This window comes from Rhinichthys klamathensis, unplaced genomic scaffold (genome assembly GCF_029890125.1).
Source record: "Rhinichthys klamathensis goyatoka isolate OS25496 unplaced genomic scaffold, OSU_Roscu_1.1 h1tg000165l_1, whole genome shotgun sequence".
NCBI lineage: Eukaryota > Metazoa > Chordata > Actinopteri > Cypriniformes > Leuciscidae > Rhinichthys > Rhinichthys klamathensis.
Window position 1 is genome coordinate 1,758,486 of NW_026606697.1, and position 27,074 is coordinate 1,785,559.

The window sequence follows — 27,074 nt, forward strand, 5'->3', positions numbered from 1 at the left end:
TGACCTACCAGCATCAGTTGTGTCACTTCAATGCCATTAATCCTCTCCTGTTGCCACATGGGATAGTAAAGTATCCATCGTATGCACACTTTATAATCTCGCCTGAAGAAGTAGGTCATCCGGGTAATTTTTGCCTACTCTTTTATGAGTACTGTGAGTACAGACAATACTTCTTCTGTCACATACTGTTTTTTGCCTAATATATAGTATGGAAGTATGTGAATTCGGATGCAGCCTATTATTTTTCAATGAATCAAACCCACATGCAAAAAAAGTCCAAAGTCATTACAAGTGTGTGTAAACGCCTTTTGTAAGATTTTTTTTTTTTTTTAAATCAATGAATGCAATGAAATTGCATTTACCTCTAGCCTCGTTTTCATTCATGTAAAATTAAACCATCGATAATGTTGATCAAAAACATTTTTCTAACTAATGTTCTTTTTATTTCAGGTGCAGCATGTGGCCTTGTGTAGAACCAACCAAAGGGAAATAGCTTGTTGATGTCATAAATATTGAGGCCTTAACTTAACTGAGGTGCAATTTATATTTTTAAACTTTTTGGATTTGGAACCGTCACCAAAGTCTCCGAGAGATTTCTGAGGATTATGTTCATTTAGCTATTTTTGTCTCCAAGAATATATATAACAAATTCAAGCCAAAATGGATGACCCTTACCAAAACAACATAAACCAGCCGGGAGAAACGTATCCCACATATGGAGAAGGAGGAGAGTACACTTACCCTTATCAGACAGACTTCCCTCCTCGGGAGGAGGATGATGCTGCTAGTGATGCCACCGAGGGGCATGATGAAGATGAGCAGATGTATGAGGGAGAGTACCAAGGCATCCCTCATCCGGACGAGATCAAGGAGGCACGGAGAGCCGCACGGAGGGAGGCCCGTACGAAGGCCAGGATGGCAGCTGAGGTCGTAGAGGAAACGTTGCCAGAGCAATACGAGAGCATCATGGAAGACTGCGGGCACGGGCGCTTCCAGTGGACCCTCTTCACCGTGCTGGGTCTGGCCCTGATGGCTGATGGCGTGGAGTGCTTCGTTGTGAGTTTCGTCCTGCCCAGTGCTGAGAAGGACATGTGCCTGTCGAATGCTGACAAGGGCATGCTGGGTGAGTGAAGGAGTCGGGATCAGAATCAGCTTCATTTCTGATCAGACAAAGACTTTGTTTGTAAGAAAGGCCCTGTCAAAGAATTACACTATTTTTAATGTGGTTCAACGCAAAGTTTTCAGAACTAAAAACTAAATGTGAAGTTACCTGTATTTATATTTGGGCTGGGAAAATAATAGCAAATATAAATGATCTTCCTTAGATGTCCCAGAGAATTTTATATTTGTCAAATCAACATCTAGGCCTAAACCCTTTTACCTTGATACATGCATAATTTAAAAAAGTAAAATGTTATTCCACAAGTGGGTTTCTATTTTTTCCATTTAATTTCTTATTACATTTCAATAATATTTGATATTATTATTATTAAGCTATTATTAATAATTTTCCTTTTATTTCTTATTAATAAAAAATATATTATTATTGTTGTCAATATATATACATATATACTATTACAAGTATTACTATTCCATTTGAAAGCTTGGGGTCAGAAAGATATATATATATATATATGCATTATTAATGTCTTTACTGTCACTTTTAATTAATTTAATTCATCCTAGCTAGGATGAATTAAATCAAACAATCGCTGTTCTTGTACAATTTCCATTCATCAAATAGTCCTGAAAAAAATGCTTCAGTAAAATGCAGTTTCCACAAAAAATATAAACTATTTTCAACATCGATAATAAGAAATGTTTCTTGCGCAGCAAATCAGAATGATTTCTGAAGGATCATATGACACTGAAGACTGAAGAGTAATGATGCTGAAAATTCAGCTTTACATTACAGGAATAAATTACATTTTAAAATATATTCAAATAGAAAACATTTCTTTTTAAATTGTGACACTATTTTAAAAAGAACTGTTTTTACTGTATTTTTTTATTAAATATATGCAGCCTTAAGAATCAGAGACTTGAACATGAAAGATTTAATGTGATACAAAATGAGACAAAAACATTTAAAAATCTTACCGACACTAAACCTTTCAACAATAGTGCATTTATTGATTCTGAACAAATATTGGAAACCAAAAAGTTAATATTTTCTTTTTTTCTCAAGCACGTATCAGACCCCATTCACACCCCAAAGTATATCTTCCTGTACTGATTTTTTTAAATAGCCCTGTGAGTGACAGAGTGAGAGCACAGGTTAAATGAGAATATTTCCTAGATTGCGTGCAATAGTGAGGGAGAAGCAGGAAAAGTTTTAGTGAGGGATGAAAGTTGCCACTGTCTAGAGTGGTGTGTAATCCACGTCGAGGTTCACAATCCCTGCCACGTGCCTGATAATCACTTATCCCAGTCGAATTAGGTGTGTGTGTGTGTGTGTGTGTGTGTGTGTGTGTGTGTGTGTGTGTGTGTGTGTGTGTGTAGCAGTAGCAGAGCTTTGATGAAGGCAAGAGAGACAGAGACGGAATGTTGTGTGATATTCTGATGCTTCTGTTAAAAATTATCCACTTAATTTCTCAAAACTAATAAATTCTATATCTTAAAGTCGACATGAAACTGAAGTTGCGATAGTTCTTTTTTTTCCCCATTGTGATATATATATCTAAGTGAAAAAGCTTCTTGAACAAGAAAAAATGTAGACCGTATGACCTTCTTTATTTTGCGGGACACACACACACACACACAGACTGAAGAATATCCTGGAGACTGTTTCACTATAATGAAAGTGAATGAGGACTGAGTCTTTATAAAGCATGAATTTGCTAATGATTTGAATTAACAACATGATGTTTGTAAATGACCTACTGCATCATTCTGCTGGAAATGCTGGAAACAGTAGCAGATAGTTTTTCTATGATGTGCTGTTACTCTTCCTCCGCATCTAACTGTCTGGCTCTGTGTTTTGTCTCTGTGTTCAGGTTTAATAGTGTACGTGGGCATGATGATCGGCGCTGTCGTGTGGGGGGGTCTGGCAGATAAACTGGGCAGACGACAGTGTTTACTCTACGCACTGGCCATCAACTGCATCTTCTCCTTCCTGTCTTCTTTCGCACAGAGCTACGGCTTCTTTATCTTCTTCAGACTCTGCTCGGGAATTGGGTGAGGCTCACAGAAAGCAGCAAGAATTTATTTATACATCTATCTACACTATCGTTCAAATATCTGGGGTCAGTATTAAAGGGGTGGTTGATTATGATTTCACTTTTCTAACTTTAGTTAGTGTGTAATGTTGCTGTTTGAGCATAAACAACATCTGCAAATTTACGGCGCTCAAAGTTCAAGGCAAAGGGAGATATTTTACAGAAATGACTTTTTAAGGACTACAACAAACGGCTGATAGGGACTACACGACATTCCTCCCGGGTTAGTGACATCACTAACCCTAAGATTTACATAAACCCGCCCCCGGGAACACGCAGTCCATGTTGAGAAGGGGAAGAGTTGTTGTAGTAGAACACATTTGTGAGTCTGCTCAAGCTGTCGCATCCGTCTATTCACTTGCAATACATACAGTACGTAACACAAATGCAATAGCATGTCACTCTGTAAGCATCTTACAACAGTTACCACACGAGCGATTTTATCGATTATTATGACAGAATATGCTAATCATAATCAATGACTTGAAGATGGTTAACTCCACATCAGCAACATACATTCATCAACTAACCATTCGTAAACATCCTGTTGCATTCTACATGTTCACTTCTTTTTGAGTCTCTCCATCATTGTCCGACTCCGGTTTGAACATAAAAGGCAGAACAGTTTCTGTCATTTTAGTGCGTGTCTGCAAGCTACTAACACACGAGCTCTTGAAGCTCCGCCCTCTGTGCCGGGAGCAGCAGCTCATTTGCATTTAAAGGGACACACACAAAACTATGCGTTTTTGCTCACCCTCAAAAAAGGACAATTTTAACATGCTATAAAAAAATATCTATGGGGTATTTTGAGCTAAAACTTCACATACATATTTATTTACACACACATACTTATTTTACATATTGTAAAAAGGGGCATTATACAACCCTTTCAATGTTTATGAAAGATGTCTCTTGTGTTCACAAAGGCTGCATTTAATTAATCAAAAATACATTTAAATATACTATTTGCTGCTCAAACATTTCTTATTAATATCAATATTGAAAACAGTTGTGCTGCCTGATATGTTTGTGCAAATCTTGATAAATTTTTTTCATGATTATTTGACGAATAGAAAGTTCAAAAGAACAGCATTATTTATTATTTGAAATATAAATCTTTTTTAACATCATAAATGTATTTACTGCCATTTACTTTTGATCAATTAAATGCATCCTTGCCAAAAAAAGTATTCATTTCTATAAAAAAAGAATTGAACTGACCTAACTTTTGAACGGTAGTGTATCATTATAGTTCTTATATGATTTCATATTTCACATTTTTTACATAGACACATTTACCAGAGTTTAATGGTTGTATAAAGCAGCTTTGTTAACTGATGGAATCACTTTATGGTAGAATTGTATTTTATCTGTCCAATAAACGACCCCAAGAAACAGTTACTGATGATCTCCTGCAGGATCGGAGGATCAATCCCTGTTGTGTATACGTACTTTGCTGAGTTCCTTCAGATAGATAAGAGAGGAGAACATCTCAGCTGGCTGTGCTTGTTCTGGATGCTCGGAGGACTGTACGCTTCCTTCACCGCATGGGGAATCATCCCACATTATGGTAATTCATCGCAATTCCTTACAATGTTTCTAACAATGGCAATTACTACACGTGTAAGAGCAGACTTGAAGAAACAATATTAGTTGTCTGGAAGTTGTTGTACATAAAACCACATTTCAAGATCCAGGTTTCTGAGAGTTTCAGTATTTTTTGTTGCAGGCTGGGGTTTCAGTATGGGGACAGAGTTCCAGTTCCACAGTTGGAGGGTGTTTGTGCTGGTTTGTTTCCTTCCCTCTGTGGCTGCTCTCGCTGGGCTTGTGTTCATGCCAGAAAGTCCCCGTTTCCTCCTGGAGGTAATATAGTGTATGATAGTTTACTAGTAGAGCACGCTGGCTATTAATCATTACTTTATCTATAAATAAAAACATTAAAATACATGTATTTATTTAGTTCGTTTTTCTCTTCTCAAAATTCAGAATTGTATAGAAATTTCATTTTATACTGTAAATAGGCATATTGTGGAAAAGATAGCATTTTAAAGGTGCAGCGAGCGATTTTCGAGAATCATTGTTGAATGCTGCTGATATTTGAAATCAACCCAAACATACACCCCTCCACCCTTCATTGCTCCACCTCTAAAATGCACGAACACACAATGCAAGAGTGGAAGTCTCTTTATTAAACAGAAGCGAAGCGAAGCAAAATAAATATTTGCGAAGATGACGAACAGTACTAATCAGGACGAATCAGCTCCAGACAAACAATGACACTCAAAACTGTTCTGTTACTAGAGCTAACATTACAACAACAGCATGTCTTGGTTCTGCGAAACATAGCAAAGCCAGTGTTACTCACGTGTGGAGCAGCAATAACCTTAGGATCTGTTTCCAGGCCTTACCACATCAGTCCCTCCAGTGCTGGAAAGCTTTTCTAATATAAACGCTGGTCCTAAAGCTCTTGCCTGATCATAACCCTTCTTTTTCCAGTAATATTCCTCCAGCCTTTTCTCTTTTGTAATGTTTCTCAGTCATCTCTCTTTCTACCGTCTTTCTTCAAATCTCCCTCTTGCTCACTCTCCCTCATCATGAGTGGACACGCCCCCTGCTGCTGATTGGCTACAAGTGTGTTGTGCTGCTCGGTCTGATCCACTTTCAACAGCGTTTCTCAGAAATTGCTTACTGCACCTTTAAGGCATAAATTACTTTTCTTTATTGTATAAAATGTAGTTGGCAGACACCCAGTGCTACACAAAATGAATGATCTCCATTCTGGGTTATTATCATTAACTAAAACTATTAAAAGCATTTCTGTTAATTGAAATACAGTTGAAGTAAAATAAAATATAAATATTAGTTAGAACATTTTTTAAATGTTGCCTTGGCAAAAAAAATTAGTAAAACTAACTAAAACTGAAACACATATAAAAATAAATTCAACCTAAATGGCAATATTTAAAAATATAAACTGATAAAATGATAAAAGCACATAACAAAATTACTAAAAATGAAACTAAGATTAACATCGAAGATAAAAAAAACATAAAAATAAAAGCTAATTTGAAATATTCATAAAAACTAAAATAACATTGTCTGTTTTGTGAATTTCAGGCTGCAAGACACGATGAGGCCTGGATGGTCTTGCGGCAAGTCCATGACACCAACTGGAGGGCAAAGGGAGAGCCAGAAAGAGTATTTCAAGTAAAGTTGTCCATTTTAAACTTCTACACCACTGAATAACAGCAAAGCAACAGAATTAACCCTAGATCTGCATCTGTGATGAGTTTACTGAGTAAAGTCTTGAATTTATTAGTAACTGCATTGGCGACACTTGATAAATGGCTCATCTTACATGGTCTTAACTATGAAATATATCCCTCTCTTGCAGGTTTCGCAGCTTAAAATACCTGAAACACAAGATGACGAGTTCATAGAGATTCAGAGTGAAACTGGAACGGCCTTTCAGAGATTCATGGTCAGACACCTGACCCTGGTTAAACAGGTATGCTAACATAATCCAACTCCAGATCCTATCCTTTTCACAATTTATAGTACAATCAGTATCTGCCACCATCTTCTTTCTCGTCCTGCATCATTTGAGCTTCAGACCTGAATGATAGCTTAAAGTGTGAGGCTTCTTTAGGAGAGTTGTGAGGTTACCTTTCTAAGCGAGTGGAATTACAGTTTTTGTCTGGCAAATGATAAAAAGATTGAAACGTGCAATAAAAATCATTATAAACACTCCAAACACGTTTGCAGCTGCATAGCAAACTCCTGGCAACCACCCTTGCATGGCAAGCACCACCTACATTTTGTTCAGAAAATAGAAAAATAGTAATTTAATACAATTTTGGCAATTTTGGATTGGATCTTAAGATTCTTGTTTTGCTAACACAAATGAAGTGGTTGTTTCATTTGTTCTCCAAAAGGTCATGAAGAACATGATGTCACTGGCTGCACCTGATCTCAGAATCCATAGTTTGTTCATTGCCATTGTGTGGTTTACGATGGCCTTCAGGTGAGCAGCTCTTGATAGAGAAGCTTTATTGAGCTTCTTGCTCTCTATGTTGCATATCCTGGTCATATAATCTCATAAGTGATGGATTTTGGAATGCTCTTGTAACGGGTAAAGAGCTGTGTGGGTAAACCTCACTCCACTGGCCTCAAGAGGTACACTAGCAATTGGCGTTAGAGGCTACAGTCTTTAGCGTGATGCCACACTGAACCAGTGATGCCGGTTCAAATCCCACTCGGAGCGGTGCGAGTAAAACCAGTGGGGTTACACTCTACCCGAACAGCAACATAGTATCTGCCCAGATCCATCCCACGACTGGCCCGACACTATGTTGCTCTCTGGTACATAGGCAACAACTCTAAGTGATCTGCATTAGCCCTCTTTAATTATTTGAAACAATATTCAAGAATTTATACACGTCAGTCTTTTATGCTCACCAAGGCTGCATTTATTTGATAAAAAAAAATCAATAAAAGTATAAAATGTTTATTTATTTAGAAATTCTATCTATTTATTTAATGGCAAAGCTGAATTTTCAGCATCATTACTCAAGACTTCAGTGTCACATGATCCTCCAGAAATCATTCTAATATGATGATTTGCTGCTCAAGAAACAGTTGAAAATTGTTGTGCTACTTAAAGTGTGGAAGTGTTTTTTTCAGGATTTTTTGAGGAATTAAAAGTTCAAAAGAACAGCATTTATTTGAAATAGAAATATTTTGTAGCATTATGAATGTCTGTGTTGTCATGCTTGATAAATTGAGTGTTCACAAAATGTTCACAGAATTCTTTCACAAAAAAAGAAAGAATTTTTGAACAGGTGTTAAAATTTGTGCCCTGTATGTTTATGCCTAATTGCATAGCACTCACTTATTTAATAAATGATTTATTTAGAGATATGTTCTATGTAGAATGAGTTTTAAGTATATTTAAAAAATAAATTCACCAAGATTTTTTTTGGTTCAGCCATCACAATGGACTTTCATTTCTTTTTTTTCTTTTGACTACAGGTGCATTGTGGAATTAACTTTTAAATGAAAATTACATTTCATGCTGCATAATGAGGAAATTTTAGGAGGCAGTATACTAAGTCGCCATTATGTCTGGAGCATGTATATAATGATCTCAACTCAGTACTAAATAATAGTATTAATCAATCTTCCACCACACAGCTATTATGGCCTGGGAGCGTGGTTTCCTGACCAGATCAAGTACCTCCAGTTTGAGGAGTACGAGTCCAACGTCAAGATCTTCCATCGTGAGAAAGTGGAACGCTTTCATTTTAACTTCACTCTGCAAAATCAGGTCCACAAAGAGGGGGAGTATATCCATGACAGGTACATTAACTTCATCTGTCTCTGTCTATAAAGTATGATGTTTTATAGAATAAAGGACTGATGCAGGCACATATTGTTCAAAGACAAAGATTTTTTAATGTTGAAATAATGTGAAAGACTCTTATGCTCACCGAGGCTGCATTTATTTGATCAAAATTACAGTAAAAACAGTAATATTGTGAAATAGTTTCACAATTTAAAATAACTGTTTTCTATTTTAATATATTAGAAAATGTAATTTATTCCTGTGATGCAAAGCTGAATTTTCAGCATCATTACTCCAGTCTTCAGTGTCACATGATCCTTCAGAAATCCTTCTGATTTGCTGCTCAAGAAACATTTTTTATTATTATAAATATTGAAAACCATGATAATTTGTTTCAGGGTTCTCTGATGAATAGAATTTTCAAATGAACAGCATTTATTTCAAATGGATATCTTTTGTAACAGTGTCTTTACGGTCACTTTTGATTAATTGAATGCATCTTTGCTGAATTAAGCATTAATTTAAAAAATATACCGACCCCAAACTTTTGCACGGTTGTGTATTGGTTGAGCAGTCAGTTTTATTTACTTTACACGCAGGTTTATCAACATAGAAATAAGAAATGTGAAGTTTGAGGAATCCCTGTTTGAGAACTGTTATTTTGAGGACATCAGATCAACAGAGACCTTCTTTGAGAACTGCACCCTTAAAAACACAGTCTTCTACAATACTGGTATGCAATTAAGATTTACTTTATATACTAACCTTCATCCTATTAGATTTTTGAATGATTATTTGGGTTTTCCTTTCATTAATTGTCATCTTCCAATATTTGTGTCTTGTTCCTTACAGACCTGTGGAAAGATTCCAAGTTTTTTAACTGTAAGCTGGAAAATACAACATTTTTGCACCCCAAAAAAGGCTGCCATCTAAATTTCCAAGAGGAAAATGACATCCTGATCTATCTAGTCTGCTTCCTGGGCAGTTTATCTGTCATACCTGGCAACATCGTAGCAGGTCTATTAATGGATAAAATAGGACGACTTAAAATTATAGGTGAGTGGTTACATGCAAAAGCTTATATTAAAGTGCCCCTATTATGCTTTTTCAAATTTTACCTTTAATGCAGTGTGTGATATAGCTGTTTGTGAATGTAAAGGTCTGCAAAGTTTTAAAGATCAGTGCACCACAAAGTTATTGTCTCCTACATGAAAGAAGCGATTCTGAACTGCCTGAAATGAGTCGTCAGCAATTCCAGTCTTACTTCCGTAACATATCTGCAGTACGTAGGTTTGTAACAAATTTGCATAATGCCAGCCTATGGTCTTCATTGGCTGCCCGTGAACAATGTCTACTTTGCTCCGCCCTCAAACACTGTAGTTATAGCTGAGACTGGAAGAGTTTGGTTTGTGCTGCGGATCTACTTTGCATGCACTTCGAAAGAAGGAGGACTCGCACTAGAATTGATACAGTAAAACATACCTGTCAACATTTGGTTTTCAAAATCCGGGAGATTTCTCTGGGGGGGGGTTGTGGTAAATGTACAACTTGTAACGACTGGAAATAAGGTGTGGCCCCTTTAAGAGCTTTGCGCTCCCTGTTGAACTGTCGGCAGTCTGTATTGTGCGCGTCGAACACCCCTTTTACTGTCTATGCATGCGAACACCCCATGTATGTGGGTAATTTCTGTTTGATGCTAATTTTTATCTTATTTTGTTTATTAAGTAACGATGTGGACGGTAGAACGTGTGACAGACAGTTAGGCTACACGAGTTCGATTTGGGAATAAAGTGCGAGTTGTGAGATGTCAATCGCCTCCGTGTGTCTGTCTGGCCTCTGCATGCAATAACTTCAGTTGTGAGCTACCCCTAATCTTCCTGAAGCAACGCGTTACAAACTGTACTTCAGTTTCATTGCGGGGACACCACCTTCACCTGCCATCATGTCTATCGGCTCGCTTTCGGGTTAAACTTTCCGCGACTGCGCAACTGGGTTATAGGTTGCCAGGTTGAGGTGACAAACGGGTTGAAATTGTAAATGGTCTGTGGATTGTGTGAATATAATGCATTTAATACAATCTGGCAACTGGTCAACATTAGCAAACATATTGGTCCGATTATTCATAAAGGAGTTTGGGCCATGCAAATTACGGGAGTTTCCCGGGAAAAATAACAAACCGGGAGGGGTCCGGGAGATAGGGCTAAAAAACGGGAGAAACCCGGGAAAAACGGGAGTGTTGACAGGTATGCAGTAAAACCAACGCCATCGTTACTGTTCGTATCACTGTGTATCGAGCGCTGAAGAAGATCCGGAGCTGAAATTCAGATATGGTAATGGGCGTTTCGTTTCCAATACACACTGTAAGCGATAGACCAATCACAACAGACTGGGTCATCTGACCAATCAGAGCAGAGTAGGCTCTCAGAGAGAAGGAGTTTATAAACTGAATCTTTATCGAGCCGTTTCAGACACTGTGAGAATAGAGGGGATGTGCAATGTATATTATGAGAAAATTAAAGTGATATTGACTTTGGATGCATGCAAATCTATTGTAGGAGACGTCCAAAACAAAATCAGGAACCTTTAAAATAGCATAATAGGAGCACTGTAACAGTTATTGATAACTTTCAAAGTGTTGATAGCATGTAAATGAATTCTTCTTGTGTATCTTTGTTTGCAGGGGCATCCATGTTAGGCTCCGCTGTCTGCACGTTCTTCCTGCTCCTGTGCTTCAGTCAGTGGGCTGTCGTCCTGTTCCAGTGCCTGTTCTTCGCAGGCAGCGCGGCAGCTTGGAATGGCATCGAGGTCATCACTGTGGAGCTCTATCCTGCCTCGAAAAGGTACAAAAAGATCCATCACCAAAAGACATCTCTGATAAGTAGAATTAATGTAAGGCAGATGCTTTTCAACCTGTGAGTTCTTTCTCAAAACTGCATTTACGTGTTAAAATAAACTACCGTTCAAAAGATGTTTTTAAAGTTTTTGAAAGAAGTATCTTGTGCTCACCAAGGCGGCATTTATTTGATCAAAAATACAGTAAAAAAACTGTAATCATAAAAGTAATCCATACGGCACCAGGGGGTTAATAAAGGACTTCTGAAGCGAAGCTATGCGTTTTTGTGGGAAAATATCCATAATTATAACTTTAAAAACTGTAATCACTAGCTTCTGGTTAGGTCTGTCCGTGCGTTAATGAGAGTTCCAGCGGAAATGTGACCTCTGACCCGACGCATGATGTAGGATGTAGGATTAACATAGGCTTCGGTGAGAGTAGATGCCTCTCACGGTTCAAAATGGCTGGGCAACAAACTCAAGCTCTTCTGACATTTCTCGTTAAAAATTCTCATTTTAGACTTCTATCTCGTGAACTTTGTTTTGTTTTGCTCTATCCTCTGTGCTTCTGCGTTCGTCAATACGTCATGCGTCGGGTCAGAGGTCACTCTTCCACCGGAACTAGACTCGCATACGGCTGTTACCGGAAGCCAGTGATGATAGTTTAGAAAGTTATAAATATGGATATTGTTCGCTTCAGAAGGCCTTTATCAACCCCCTGGAGCCGTATGGATTACTTATATGATGAAATTGATGCGCTTTTTTGGGCTTTAAAATCTAAGGTACCATTCACTCCCATTATAAAGCTTGGAAGAGCCAGGATCATTTTTAATATAACTCCGACTGTCTTTGGCTGAAAGAGGAAAGTCATAGACACTTGAGGTTGAGTAAATTATGTGATCATTTTCATTTTTTGGGTGAACTTACCCTTTATGGTTTTATTCAATGTTTTTATCTGGAAATTTGTAAAGATGCTCTTTTTTTACCTTTGTTTTTTTTTTTTTTTTTACAATGTTTTCATTAAACAGCGCAACATATTAAAGGCGGGACTTCTATGTCTCAAAGCCTCAATTATTCCATACACTCTTACAAAAATAAATGTTGTTTATTGGCACAGATAATTCCATAAACAAGCTTTAACAGCCATAGAACTTTTCAATTGCACAAAAGGTTCTTTATCGTGGAAAAGATTGAATAAATGAAGAAAAACATAGTTCTTTTAAGAACCAATCACTGAAAGGTTCTTTGGGGAACCACAAATAGTTCCTCTATGGCTGCGAAAAACCCCTTTTGGAACCTTTTGTTTTTAAGAGTGTAAAGTATGTACTTATTCTTTTCATACTTTGCTCATTAATCAATCTCTTGTTTCCACAGAGCCACAGCTTTTGGTGTGCTGAATGGCACATGTAAACTGGCAGCTATCATTAGCACTTTCATCTTTGGCAAGTTTATCGGCATCACCAAGATTATCCCGATCATCCTGTCCTTCTCAGCGCTAGTGTGCGGAGGACTGCTAGCATTTAAGCTACCTGAGACTCGGGAGGTCATTCTTCAATGAAAAAGCCAAACTCCTCATGGCCTCAGCGTTTGGTCCAGCTGGACACTGGATGACCGCATGCTTAGTCTGATGAACACTGACAGGAAAAGGGCTGAATCATGTGAAGCTGAAACAGTGTTATGTTAGAACCACTGTACTGTAGTATTACTGTAGTATTCATAGTATTACTTATAGAGATGTAGATGTTTATGTTGTTCACAGTGGCTGTATTTTTTTAGTAAGAAATCCAAAATGTGGAAATATGGGGCAATATCTTTGCTACAAAATGATTTAGAGGCGAGTAGTGATATCAAATTCCCTTTTTTATATTGGAACAAATAATAACTTTGACTGTAAGTTCAATCTTTGAATGAGATCTCTGCATTTTACTTTTATTTATTATGTAAAATTTGAGTTTTGCATCTCCAACTTCACCCGCTCAACAACTTTTGGTCATCAGCTAGTTTTTGTTGTGTTGTATTTGTTAACTACTGTGGTATATATTTATTTCACATTAGACAATTACATTTTCACTGTGTTTTAATTCTAACGTTTTTGGATTCCCATCTTTTCAACTATTATTTGTCATGCCTTTCATTAGAAGACGATCACGCTACATCAAAATTACATTGTTTGTATGAAAATAGACATTTTTAAAATGGACTTATATGTGAAGTATGTATAATGCTCATTTCCTGTGAGAAAATATGTAGATTATGTGATTTTGATTTTATTTGTCTCTGTTTTAAAAGTGTGTGAATACTAAATATGTAGGTATGGCTCACAAATTATACTTTCTACTTGTTTTCCACTTTTGACCACAGAAAATGCTATTCAAATATCCTCTTATACATCTCCTATACATCAACACTGATTAAATGCTACAACAACTCCGAACAGCTTTATGTCAAGAGAAATCTAAAAGAAAATCTTTTTATATGTAATGTTCAAATAAGAAAAGATCAGTTTACCTTTTTGTTTTGTTTGTCCTGGTTTTGTGATGGTATAACAATAAAAAATATATAAAACATTATAATTTTGCTCTTCAGTGCTTCATGTTCTTTCCCACCAGAATATATTGAAATGGGAAAACCACAGTATTTTGGTCTTGGAGAAAGTTCCCATGCTTTTCGGTGAGTATGGGCACATGGAAAGGCACTTGTGAAAACAAGGCCAGGGCACACGTGTGAATCAGTCACACCTCTTGTGATGGTCATTTATTTATGCAAAGGTGTGAAACAAAAATCTAGATAAGTCTTTCACCAGATTTACTAGATTAATTGCTGTGCATTTTAGGCAACTCTTCCTTTTTTGTATTATTAATTTCCTAAATAAAACAATGTTTTTGGCTGCATAATGTTTACCTCTTAGCACAGCTCCATTTATTTCTTTAGGCAACCATCATCAGCAATATTTTCAGAGATTCAATACAAGCAATTTGCTTGTGCAATGACAGTATTATTCACGCACAATGTGTTTCTTGGTTTATATCAACCCTGTGATTAAATTGCTTGTCGCATTTCATACCAAGGGTGTGAACGTCCTCACTTTGCTACACCAGGACACAGTAAAAAATCAAAGCATGGTAACATGCAAATTGCCAAATGTGCAAATGCGTTATCATATATGCTGCCCCTGCAAAAAAGCACAAGGAATATATATTTTAGTTGAGTTTCTGTGGGAGTTTGATTTGAAGAAAGTGAAAAGACACACACAGGTGGCAGCTTCACTCATTCTTCTGCAGTGAGGAGGTGCCAAATCTAGCACGCTGCTCATTCACTCTCACAGAGAGGGTGGCCTGGAGGTCACAGTGCTGGTTACAGAGGTCATCAGAGAATTAGTTCTCAAGAAATGGATCCTGAAAATGGTACCTGGTTACATTATAGGAGGGCACACAAATCAAAACTATTAAATGCTAATTTGTATCATTTAAAAACCCCAGGGTGGTTGACATGATAAGATCTTTGGAAATTTAATTATGGCTAATATGGAAAAGCTGTTCGGTGACGGTGAGACTGATTTAGTTTCCCAGTGTGATTTTATTCACACACATCCAGGACGGTCCGTAGAGCCAAAGTGGCATCAAATGTACTCACCGCTCATTTATCGCTCATAATCTGGTCTTTTGATATTTCGTTTTTGTTGAGATTTTTCTTTTTGCGTCTTTGGCCTTAACCACACTAATACGTTTTCTTTTGAAAATGCATCTTTTTCTCTCCGTCCACACTGAGATGGTGTTTTTATTATTGAAAACGAAGCTTTTTGAAAACGTTCTCCAAAGTGGATTTGAAAATGGCGTTTTCGCGTTGTAGTGTGGACTGTGAAAACAGGTAGGCCTATTTGAAAATGATGACGCATATTGTACCAATACTAATAGATAATCATTATGGACGGTATTGTGCCTGTTATGCGCTATTCACTTTCACACAGTTGCTAAAATGTTACAATGCACTCTTTATTTCACAGTCTTGCAAAGATGACAGAAAAATTACTAAGTTACTAGTAAGTAGCCCATTTTCAGTGCTGCTCCTTGTTTTCTGTCTTCAGGTTTATTTCCACTGCATGTAGGTAAGATCTTACGGATTAATGAATGAACCGCTCGTTTTAAAATGTTCCCGGTCTATTGACATTTGTCATGACATCCTTCAAACCTTACAATGCTAATTATAACTTGTTAAAATAAGTAGGCTAACGTTAAATACATTTCACCAGCTAATACTCTTTATTTTTCTGCGTCGACGTTCAAGCAGTCTCGCGACCACTAACGCCATCGCTATGACACACATTCTACCAGGTGTTATTTATGGATCAACTGCAGATCATGTTAACTGCAGGGACATGCGCTTAATTTTACCTGGCTTTCCAGCAGATACGGGCTTCTGCGCATTGAATTGTCTGGCATTCCTGCTTCGACATGCGTTCAAGGCTCTCCAGTAGCCTAGTTTCATACGGAATCAAAACAGTAAGTAAACGCCTAGTATTTACCTCAACAATCATCCAGAACTCCCTAGCAACCACACGGCAACAGGCTAACAAGCACACCCCACAATTCACATTAGGGTAGCCTACTATTCTAAACAGATTCTGAGACGCCGTGTAGGCTATTCTAATTTTATTCAGCAATGATGCATTCAATCGATAAAAGGTGACAATAAAGACATTTATAATGCTACAAAAGATTTTTGTTTCCAATAAATGTTGCTCTTTTGAACTTTCTGTTAATCATAGAACCCTAAAACACATGTATCGGGATTTCCACAAACTGAACTTTTTTTAGCACTAAACCACTAAATCTAAATAGATTAAAATATCCAATCTATTGTAATCTAAATAAATACATTCAACTAAAACGTGTGCTCACAGTCAGTGCTCAATATTAGAATGATTTCTAAAGGATTCATTTAAAGTTAAATATTTCACAATTTTACAGTTTTTACCTATTTTAAATCAAAAATATGCAGAGAGCATAAGAGACTTCTTTCAAAGACTGTAAAAAATCTTTTACAGACCTCACATTTTTTGAACGGCAGTCTGCATATTGTAAATTTATGTTATATTTTCACATTAATTTTATTTAAAATATAAAATTAGTTTTTTTAATAAAAAGAAATAAAATATATAAATATAAGTATTTATATATACATAAAAAAGGTTATACTGATAAATCAAATCATATTTTTTTTTCTTCTCATTATCACTTTGAATCTCTGAATGAGACCCACTTCACTGGGCGAATGACTATCTTGACCACTAAACTGCAAAACTGGTCGCCGGTTTGTGTGAATGTCACACCTCAAGTGCAATCTGCTAATGGAGTTTATTAAGCATCATTAAACATCATTAAGGTCAGTTACTCTGCTTAGCTCTTTGAAATACAACCCCATACAGACAATTAGCAGCGGTTTTGAATTATTGGGCTGATTGGGACTGTCTCTTAAATATAATATACTGTATAATAGGCTGCTTACTTTAGTGGAATTTATCAAACGACTCAGCTCAAATGTTTTACCTTTCTAGTTTAACCTAAAAAATTACTATTGAAATATTGTTACTTACTGTTAAAAAGTTTAGGGTCGGCCTGATTTTTTAAATGTTTTTGAAAGAAGTCTCTTATGCTCACCAAGGCTGCATTTATTTGATCAAAAACTGATCATTACTCCAGTCTCCAGTGTCACATGATCCTTCAGCAATCCTTCTGATAGCTGATTTGCTGCTCAAGAAACATTTCGTATTAGTATCAATGTTGAAAACAGTATTTTTGTGGAAACCATGCAGCATTTTTTTTAAGAATCTTTAAATGAGTAGAAAGTTCAAACGAACAGCTTTATTTGAAGTATAAATATTTTGCCTTTTTTACTTTCCTTTAATTTAATGCTTGCTAAATAAAAGTATTAATTTCTTTAAAATTTTAACATTAGATGTTTATTGGTGTGATTGCTGTATTTTTTTTGCTTTATGACAATTTTTATGTGAGATAGTGCTTTTTACACATACAGAATTGAATACTTTTTTCACCCATTTTTTTGTGATTCATCAGAGATGAATTTCATAGATACATTAAATCAGATTAAAGAGAAACCATACATTGTTTGTTCAGATGTACAAGATCAGTTCACTGGAAGAATAGCTGCACTGGTTTGTTGTTTTGAAGAGGAGTCAAAATTCACACCTCTGCTCCTGTGGCCTCTCCAAGCCTTTCCCAGACAGACCCAGGCCGAGTCCTGTGGTCTGAGAGACAGCGATGGCTACCGTAAGCCTGCAGAGGTGTCACCTCGCACCTCTGAGTCCCACATATAAACCTCCAGCCCTCAGTCCAGCCTTCATTCACACTCAAGGGTCACAATATGGAAAGCTCAAGCCGCAGCCAGCAGAACCAGTGGATCTATTCAAGCTCGGAGTCGGAGTTGTACAGCGTTTCCTCTCCGGACACCGTCTCGACAGACCAGGGCTTCTCCCCGTCCCACCGGACCCAGCCTGCATGCTCCAAATCGGTCAAATCTACATGTGTCGACAAGAGAAAGCGCAGGTTAAGGCTGAAGAACCCAAGCGAGCAACGGCAGAACGCCAGCGAGAAGGAGAAGCTGAGGATGAGGGATCTGACCAAAGCCCTCCACCATCTCAGGACGTACCTGCCTCCGTCCGTAGCTCCCGTGGGCCAAACCCTGACCAAGATTGAGACGCTCCGGCTCACCATAGGCTACATCTCGTTTCTGTCAGCTCAGCTGGGTCTGAGTGCCGAAGAGCTGAAGCACAACTCCAGCGGCTGCTCATATTCTCCAGAGATCGTTGGCTATTTTCAGTGCAGGTCTATGGCTGGAGATTGCGTCGGGCCGGGACAGTGTCACGGTCACTGTGATGGACAGTATGAGGGAAAACCAAGTCATACAGTGCAATGTGTGGATCAGTATCCACAGCAACATTCAACAGAGCAAAACGTCTCTGCAAATATAGACGGTTTCGTCCAGTCACAACAGTGTGCTCAATCAACACAGACATACCAGGTATGTAAAAATGTATATTTTTAAATTGTAGATGTATTGTCAAGTCACCTTCATTTATATAGCGCTTTTAACAATATAGATTGTTTCAAAGCAGCTTTACAGTGATAATAGGAAATTAAAGTAACAGATTGTTTTGGCTTTACAGCAGCTCTAGAAAAATGTTATTGTCCAGCTAAAGTTAGTTTTGATTGATTCACTTCTGTCGCAACTATCATTAGTTTTATATATATATATATATAGGCCAATATGTCCCTGGCCTATACTCTAACCTTGTAAAAACAGTAATATTGTGAAATATTACACAACTGTTTTCTATTCGAATATATTTTAAAATGGAATTTTAAAGTTTAAAATTGAATTGTATATTTTTTTTTAGATGCGAGATGTCTCTAATTAATTCTCTATCCTCTATTTCAGGTTTATGGGAGAAACTTAGGCTATCATCTTGTTCCTCAAGGAAACTGGAGCTGACAGCAGAAACCTCTCCATCACATCCAAAGCAAGACTGATACCTACTACTGTGTTTTGTGTACAGTAAATGTGTACATGTGGACGTTTGGCATCCTATCTTGTGAGAGCAATAAATGTGAACCCAAGTTAATCCTGATATTCTTATAATTTAAGTTGTATGTGTTATCAATGTCTGTTCTCTGTAAATACAAAACTATATTTGATATGTATTTATAATAAAACATTTTTAAAATAGTTTCTTTTGTTCTTGTCCTTTTTGGATATTTACAGATCCTACATTGCATGGTGTTGATTAAAATTTTTGAATTTTAGTTATTATTATGTTCATTAAAAGTGTTGCGTGTGTGTGTGTATGCTTTACTGTACTGTATATATATATATACATACACACATTTCAGATGCAAGTCCGTCTGACATTTTTCTTTCATGAGCTTTTTTTAGCCTATGTTTAGATTCAGTAATTTTACTTTAATGGCAATGAAATGTTTATGAGTATTAATAAATGCCTTATTTAAAAAAAGAGCTGCCAACTCTCGCTCTCAGCGCTCTCGCACCACACGTCCATTTTCTCATGCAGTTTCAACATGGAGCCTATACAATGTCACATAATGTTACATTTACCTCAGAAAAGCCATTCAGTGGCCATAAACTGTATTTAGCGAGAAAAAATAATTCTAGAGGAGCATTATGCGACAAAAGGACTATTTTACATATTCATTATTTTTACATTAAAAAGTTATAACATTATTATTATTATTATAAAAGTATTATTAGGCTGTTAACAGTTGTTAATTAACCTTTAATAACAGTTCATCATGACATGGTTCTCTGTATAGTTTACGACATTATTTGAAAAGTATTTTTCTTTCTTTGAGCTAAATAGCACATGTGTTTTTCTAAATGATTGCAGAAAAATATGTAGTCCTATGTTTTAATTGAACATTGATGGATCAAAAGTTTTTTGTCGGAAAATAAAATTTTAAAGTGGTGTGTTTCACCTAAAAATCCTATAAATGTGCGAGGTGGCGAGGAGGGCTTTGCTCTCTGGAGGTCAAAGAATCACCAGGATGGGGCAAAAGGCAAACACTTTAGCTAAAGTACTATGTTTTGCATCGAATACTTTTTCAAAACAATCACTTCAGCAAAGTGTGTACTATTTTCTGTTTATTTTAACTAATAAATAATAATTAATAAATCTATATTAAAATAAATATTTAAAAATGATAGAATCTGGAAGCTTTGAAGGAGATGCCATAAAAATGTAATATGGCATTACAGTAGTAACAATAGATACATTTTATAATATATTATATGATTATTGATATAATATTTTATGCGGCAAATCTTAAATTGAAGACACTGTATGTAACATCATCTCTAATAACTTTTTTTTTGTTTGACTTGACAGTAGATCTCTGAAGTTCTGACAGGAACCTCTGCGGCTGTTCAGAGGAACTAATCAACTCTCTTTGTATTTACAAAAGTGCAATGATTTATTTCCACATCCTTCTGAAAGCAATAGCGTCAGATGCTAATGTTGCTGCTTCACGCCAAAATGCAAGAGGCTAAAGCGGATGATGGAGAGTCCAGTCGATTCAGTGCGCCGGACACACGGCTGAACACACACTTCTGGAGTGACTGTGACCGATCTTACACCTGGAACAAATAAAACACAAATGAGTTTTATTGAAAAAATGAATTACACTAAGAACAGGTGAGAAAACTTCCAGTTTATCATTTTTAGGTGTAAATTATGAAGTGAAAGCTCCAGGAAACAACATAGAGTTCAATATTCTCATAACATGGTTGTCATTTACCGTCGGTACTTCTCCTGGATGTTTCCGTCTCAGGTCCTTCATCTCATCCTGAGCTCTTGTTTTGGTGGATTTTTTCATCAATCATTCAAAATGCATCTTAAATAGTTTTCAGCTCATGGCACAGTACCTAAAACCATTTGTGTTGAATGATCCTGTCCAGATCAAGCCGACGCTCTGGCTTCTGCTGCAGAAGGGAGGAGATCAATTCGCAGCAATCTGTGAGAAAGATGGAGAGACGTCTGATTATTACCGTCAACTTTACATCCGCTCTACTTTCATCATTCTAAGCTGTGAGATCTCCAGGTCAGACACCCGGGACAAATTCCTGCATTATCTATACAGCCACCTCCTATAAAGCAGCCTATGAGGTTTTGCATTAGAATTGTACTTGAAGTAATAAACAAATCACCTTCTGTCAAGCCAGGTTTGTACCAGGTGTTCATATTGGTGCTGTAGAAGTCGAAACTATCTGGAAAGTATCCACACACCATTCTGAACAAGAGGATCCCCAGAGACCAGACCGTCGCCGGCTTTCCGTGAAACTCGCCCTTCATTCTGTACTCGGGAGGGCAGTACAAATCTGTGCCTGGAGGAAAGAGTGTTTGTCTGATGTGTAAGTCTCTACCACAGCATTAGCATACGAGTGCTGAGTCAACTGATTCACAAGAGTTTTGAGAACTAATACACACCACGGTAACTCGTGTAGGGAGATTCTGTCAGGAAATCGGCGGATCCAAAGTCAATGAGTGTGACATCGTGGTTCTTGACGTTTATAAGCAGGTTCTCTAATTTGATGTCGCCATGGTAAACTCCACGGCGACAGCACGCATCAGCGGCTAGTGTTGCCGACCACATGATGTGCCGCGCATACTTCTCCTCAATGCGGCCGCCGCTGCGTGCCACGTAGTCGAACACATCCATGCAGTGCGAGAAACGCTCGAGGACCATGACGTAGAAGTCCTGCTGGTCCTGCCAGTCCAGCAGCTTGATGATGTCCATCGCTGGACCGTTTTTACTGGCCAGGATTGTCAGAGCGACTTCTTTGGGAAGGGGGTTGGGATGATCAGGCTGGAAGAAAGAAACATTATATGATGTCAGATGGTTTTAAATAGGGATTTAACTCAGTTTGTCTGCTGAAAAATCACTACTACTCACAATGCTGATACATTCTGTGCACTCCGTCTTTAGGATAAATTTCACTGCCACCTGATGGACAAAACAAAAAGCAATTAATGTGTGTAGAGATCATATCATAAATTCCAAGCAATAATTTAAACCCTAACAGGTCAAGAAGAGCCATAACTAGTGAATATATGATACAGTAAGATGTCTTGCATAGGATAAAGTGAGAGATCAAAGGATGAGAAATAATTCAGATCAAAAACAATTCGCTAAACTAGTAGTGGTAAGTTTTTTTAAAAAGTCAAACCTTCTGGCCATCCGCCAAACGAGTGCCTTCATAGACGGCACCAAATCCACCTTGCCCCAGCTTACGGCCAATTGTATATCGGCAGCAAATGTCGTCTGTTAAAAGATGAAGAGAAGAAGACAATGTTTAGTGGTGCTTTGCAAATATTGTGAGATTATTGTTGAGGACTGTGGCAGGAAACTCACCCTCAGGTCTCATGTTCTCTTGGTTACGGAGAGGAGACGTTTCACCCGCTGTCAGACGGACTGGAGCGTCGTGGACTTGAGTTTGAAGCTCTTCTTGCACCAGAGGCTCAGCAGCGGGAAGGACTTCAGGATCATCGACAGGAGGTTCCTCGAGATCAATGACCTCTACACATCTAGAGATGCACTGTAGAGACTTTTGATCTAAAGAGGAGAATATCAGCACAAGTTAGCTAGCAGTCCATTAAATGGTAAAAACTAAAAATACTGATTTATTAGGAAAAGCGATTATTTGATATTAAAGTAAATTACTAATTGTTCACCTATTGATTTTTAAAGTACAAAGTATAATATTACAAATTTTTACACTTTTGAGGTTACTTATATTATTTTATTAGCCTATAGAGAGAAAAAAAAGTCTGTTTAAAACCATCCTAAGGGCAGAAAAGTTGCCGTTACTCATTTAAGTGTAAATTAAGTGACTTTTTCATGTAGGATATTTAATATATATTCTCATAACATGGTTGTCATTTACCGTCGGTAATTCTCCTGGATGTTTCCGTCTCTTGATCCTTCATCTCACTCTGATCTGAGCTCATTTTGGTGGATTCTTTCTTCCATCTAAAGGAGAGACTCTTAAAGATGTTGAAGTCACCCACTTTCTTTTTCTTCCTCTTCAGACGAGAGATGGGAGGCTGGGCTGCCTCTCCCTTAGGCTTCTTCTCGTCAGGCCGATGAGGAAGATGTTTCTCCGCCGTGCAGCTGCTGGGGTTTGAGCCTGGTGTGCGGTCACGGTGATGGAGGTCGTGAACCTGCTCGCTATCCGTGAACGGTTGTACTCGTGAACTTCTTTGTCCCATAATGAATCGCTGTTGTGTATCAATCACACTAAAGCAGCTACAAACTCAGTAAATGAGTAAAGAGTTGCAATAACGCGCGACTAAATAATCGAACTCATTATGATGTCACACTGGCTCTGACGTCACTCAGCTGAGGGGAAAAAAGTCTGTTGTGTTGTAAGGCTAATGTTTCCTTTAAATATTAGGCTATATTAAAATGTTATGGTATCCTCATGCTTATAGAATTACATCTGAATGACTGTACAATTTCTTTAAAAAGGTTATTGAACTTTTTATTTTATTTACAGTTAATAAAATGCCTACAAACGGCTAAATAGTTATAAACATTGTACAGTTAAGTTGCAAACATATGTTTATTTATTAAAAATAAATATATATTAAGTATAATGTCTGCTAAATACATTGTGTAGAAAATCTCAACATTTGAAGTGAACAGTTTTATAAAAATGCATAGGCTAAAACGTAGCGGCTACTGCAGCAGCAAGAAAATATCCTAACAAAGTTTTCTGTTGTGTTTTTAACAATATAAACATATTCACATTTATTTTGCTACTTTATTTAAAGACACGATATAAAGGTTGCCAACTCTCGCGCATTCAGCGCTCTCGCAACACACGTCCATTTTGTCATGCAGTGAAAAAGATCACGGAGCAAAGAGGACACAGACAATGCGCTAAATCCCTATGGCTAAATCACAAAAGCCTCCTCAGCTTTCATATTTTTTAAGTTTAATTACGAAATTCAAACAACAAATTATCGTTTTGGCGCTTCCAATATGGCGTGGCAGATCGCTATAAAGTGAAGCGGGAGCGCGCTCATCTCCAGGCAATTTGTAAGTGGCATAAATGTACACTATGGTCAATTATATGTTTATAGAAGCCATCATACCATCTAGCTATATGACACAAATAGTATTTTGTCACTAATTAATTTATGGTTTCTACCACCTAAATGTTGGAAAGAGAGAGGAGTAATATATGGCACATATTTGGCATAAAGCAAACAAAATACACATCATACTTAGCTATAACTTGAACATGTCTAACGTGCTTGGAAAACTAGCCTACATATCCCAACATGCTCCTCAACTACTCCCGTATTCAGGATTAATTTGATAAATCCAAGTATAATCCAAAAACCTGCCACTAGATGTCAGTATACGTCTTGGTGTGTAAAAGAATAGTACTTTTTCAAAAGCAAAAAAGTAAACATTTTCATCCGCGTTGTGAATATAGGCTATAGTTTGTTGATTTATGACTGTTTTACGACAATTTTGTTGTAAGACTATGGATATTTTTTTTTACCACACTATTATGGTAAATGGACATACAGCACAGCCTACTTTTATTTTGCAAGGATGCATTTAAATTGATCGATAGTGACAGTAAAGACCTTTACACTGACAAAAACACAAATGTTGTACCCTATTTAAAATAAATGCTGTTCTTTTGAAGAAAGAATCAGGCAAAAAATTATTTTCATCATTGATAATGAGAAGAAATGTTTCTTGAGCAAATCAGCCGAATGATTTCTGAAGGATCATGTGACACTGAAGAGAATACTGGAGTAATGATGCTAAAAAAAATCAGTCTGTCCATCACCGGAATAAATTACATTTTAAAATATTTTAAAACAGAAAAAAAAATCTTTGTAAATTAATGTATTTCAGAAACATTCAAAAATCGTACCAACCCCAAACCTTAGCATAGTAGTGTATATAATGGCAAGGTTTCTGGACATTCAGTGTCCTTCAGTGTTCTCTATTTCCATGCATATTGGAGCGCTCTGTAAATACTATGGTAATCATTCGGAACAAAGGTATATATATATCAAAATATTACCCTATGGTACACAACTGTACCATGGTACTGCCAAAAGTAGTTTATTCTAAGCACTAATACATCCCCCAACATTCAGGCTCCCTCAGAAAACAACACAAGTTAAGAGTAGATCTTAAGTATTTGGGCAAAACTGTTCATAATGGATTTGTACGAGTTTTTGGACTATATTTCACCCTCATTCGATGTTTTCACATCTGTTTCCCTGTTTAAAATGTGTTGCAACCAGAGAATGTCTGATATGTTCTGTTTCAAAGAATCTGGTAAAAGCAAAGCTATTGAATCTGGCACAGGGCTGCATCATAATAAGCGAAGCAAATGTGACATCCTGGATGATTTAACTAAAACAATAACCAGAAAGGAAATTACTTTGACCTCTGATGGTCACAAATATTAGTTATTTTGTGTGTTGTAGATTCCATCTAAGCACCAGGCATGATCCTTCAGATGTGGTGTGTATTCAGATGGTGACAAGTGAAGCTTATTGTTGCTAATGAAGTTCAACTGCATGTGAAAAGCCATTCACGCCACTAAGTCTAGCCTAAATCTAGCTTTTGAGACCCCCCTCACGTTACATAATGTGACTGTGAGTGAGCTGCATTTTAAATGCATAGAACAGTTGTGTGTGAATTACAGTATGTTGTGGAATTAGCCCACAAAGTTTATTTTGGCAGCTAATAAGGGATATTTGATGTGCAAATCCCAATGTCAAATACACACATTCAGCTCTTTCATCTTGGAAGGCAAATACACAATTAAAATGTGTGAATGTGTAACAATCACGTGTTAATCGGCTCATAATCACATGGGTGTTAAACTAAGTTAGAGGAAATCCCCCAAATTAGGTTAGAAATGACACCCTCTCATTCTGGTAGGTTAATCAGGTTTATTACATTTTAATGCCATATCTGCAATCTACACTCTTAGAAAAAAATGTTTCATGGGGTTCTATATAGAACTAAATCCATAAAATGATCCCATGATGGGAACCCCTCAAATGTTCTATATATGAAGCACCAGAACCCTTAATGGTTCTATAGACAACGGTGTATTTTTCAAAAACTTGCACTTTGAATCCTGTTTTCAAATGTTTGTGTTTTCAGGCCCCCAAAACGCTATTGTCGAGTAGGCTAAATGAACGGCCAAAACAGTTAAGTTTATTTTTTTATTTTTTTTAGCTGAAAACCAAAATGCCTGTCAGGAATAATGTTGAAATACATGAGAACTTGGATTCCTGTTAACATTTCTGAGGTGTAACTTCACACCTGTGATTGAGAAACTAAACATTGAGAAACGATCTTAAATCTAGTTAAAATTGATATGTAAAATAATTTAAAAGCATCAATTGTGGTCACATTTTTTGAGCACATCGCTAAAACCTTTTAGATAACATTAAAATGCATATAATTGTGCGTATGTGTGTCTCTGTTGATGCAGGAGTCAAATGCGACACTTCTGTTTGTGGGAACTGCGGTCACTGATCTCGTCCACCACCATCATCTGCTTCATCACTACAGGAGCCCTAAGAAGGTGTCATATTCAGACCCCTGAGGTCAAAATTTCATGTCTAGCTAAGAATGCAATCAAAGTGGTGTTAATCATGTTAAATTGAGGAATGGCTGTGATGTGATTGTGTTTTTCTCATGGTCCTCTCCACACATATTTTGATAGAAGCCAGATCAACTATGTTCTTTCTGTTGGTAGAGCTACTGTGTTTGTTTGTCAGTCAGTGGAGGATTTGGATTTGATATCTGAATCAAACATGTTGTCCGCACTGACCTTGAAATATCCAGATACTCTGGACTGTTCATGAGGCATACACATAAGCGCAGATATAAGTTCTTCATTACGGCTGGTCAGCTTCAGAGAGAGTGCTGCACTAAAGCAAAACTTCTCTGAAATGCTGATGCGACTAAAGAACTGTTCTGCATTTAACATTTCAACTCGTTGTAGGTAGTTAAAGGGATAGTTCACCCAAAAATAAAAAATTTGTCATCATTTACTCACTCTCATGTTGTTTCAAACCTGTATGAGTTTCTTTTTTC

At 37.1% G+C, this 27,074-nt stretch overlaps 3 protein-coding genes and 1 long non-coding RNA gene across 4 annotated transcripts; 2 read left to right on the forward strand and 2 right to left on the reverse strand.

The window, feature by feature from the left end:
• The first annotated feature begins 587 nt into the window (after window positions 1-587).
• Window positions 588-13,324, forward strand: sv2ba (synaptic vesicle glycoprotein 2Ba). Its single transcript, XM_056259177.1, has 12 exons — window positions 588-1,123; window positions 2,997-3,177; window positions 4,637-4,788; window positions 4,948-5,081; window positions 6,336-6,425; window positions 6,613-6,726; window positions 7,154-7,242; window positions 8,412-8,576; window positions 9,162-9,295; window positions 9,415-9,618; window positions 11,243-11,402; window positions 12,769-13,324. Exons 1-12 carry the CDS (start codon window positions 661-663, stop codon window positions 12,950-12,952), a joined length of 2,070 nt encoding a protein of 689 aa, XP_056115152.1. The 5' UTR covers window positions 588-660; the 3' UTR covers window positions 12,953-13,324.
• Window positions 13,325-17,686: 4,362 nt separating this feature from the next.
• On the forward strand, window positions 17,687-19,085 carry mespba (mesoderm posterior ba). The gene is made up of 2 exons (XM_056259179.1): window positions 17,687-18,432; window positions 18,850-19,085. Exons 1-2 carry the CDS (start codon window positions 17,776-17,778, stop codon window positions 18,901-18,903), a joined length of 711 nt encoding a protein of 236 aa, XP_056115154.1. The 5' UTR covers window positions 17,687-17,775; the 3' UTR covers window positions 18,904-19,085.
• Window positions 19,086-20,054: 969 nt separating this feature from the next.
• On the reverse strand, window positions 20,055-20,801 carry LOC130091355 (uncharacterized). The gene is made up of 2 exons (XR_008807802.1): window positions 20,721-20,801; window positions 20,055-20,559 (listed from the first exon to the last, which is right to left on the reverse strand). It is a non-coding gene; the product is annotated as an uncharacterized LOC130091355 (long non-coding RNA).
• A 9-nt stretch (window positions 20,802-20,810) lies between these two features.
• LOC130091351 (serine/threonine-protein kinase pim-2-like) lies at window positions 20,811-22,711 on the reverse strand. Its single transcript, XM_056259178.1, has 6 exons — window positions 22,335-22,711; window positions 22,150-22,244; window positions 21,876-21,926; window positions 21,410-21,788; window positions 21,130-21,306; window positions 20,811-20,936 (listed from the first exon to the last, which is right to left on the reverse strand). The coding sequence occupies exons 1-6, from the start codon at window positions 22,345-22,347 to the stop codon at window positions 20,848-20,850; spliced, it is 804 nt and encodes a 267-aa protein (XP_056115153.1). The 5' UTR covers window positions 22,348-22,711; the 3' UTR covers window positions 20,811-20,847.
• Window positions 22,712-27,074: the final 4,363 nt, after the last annotated feature.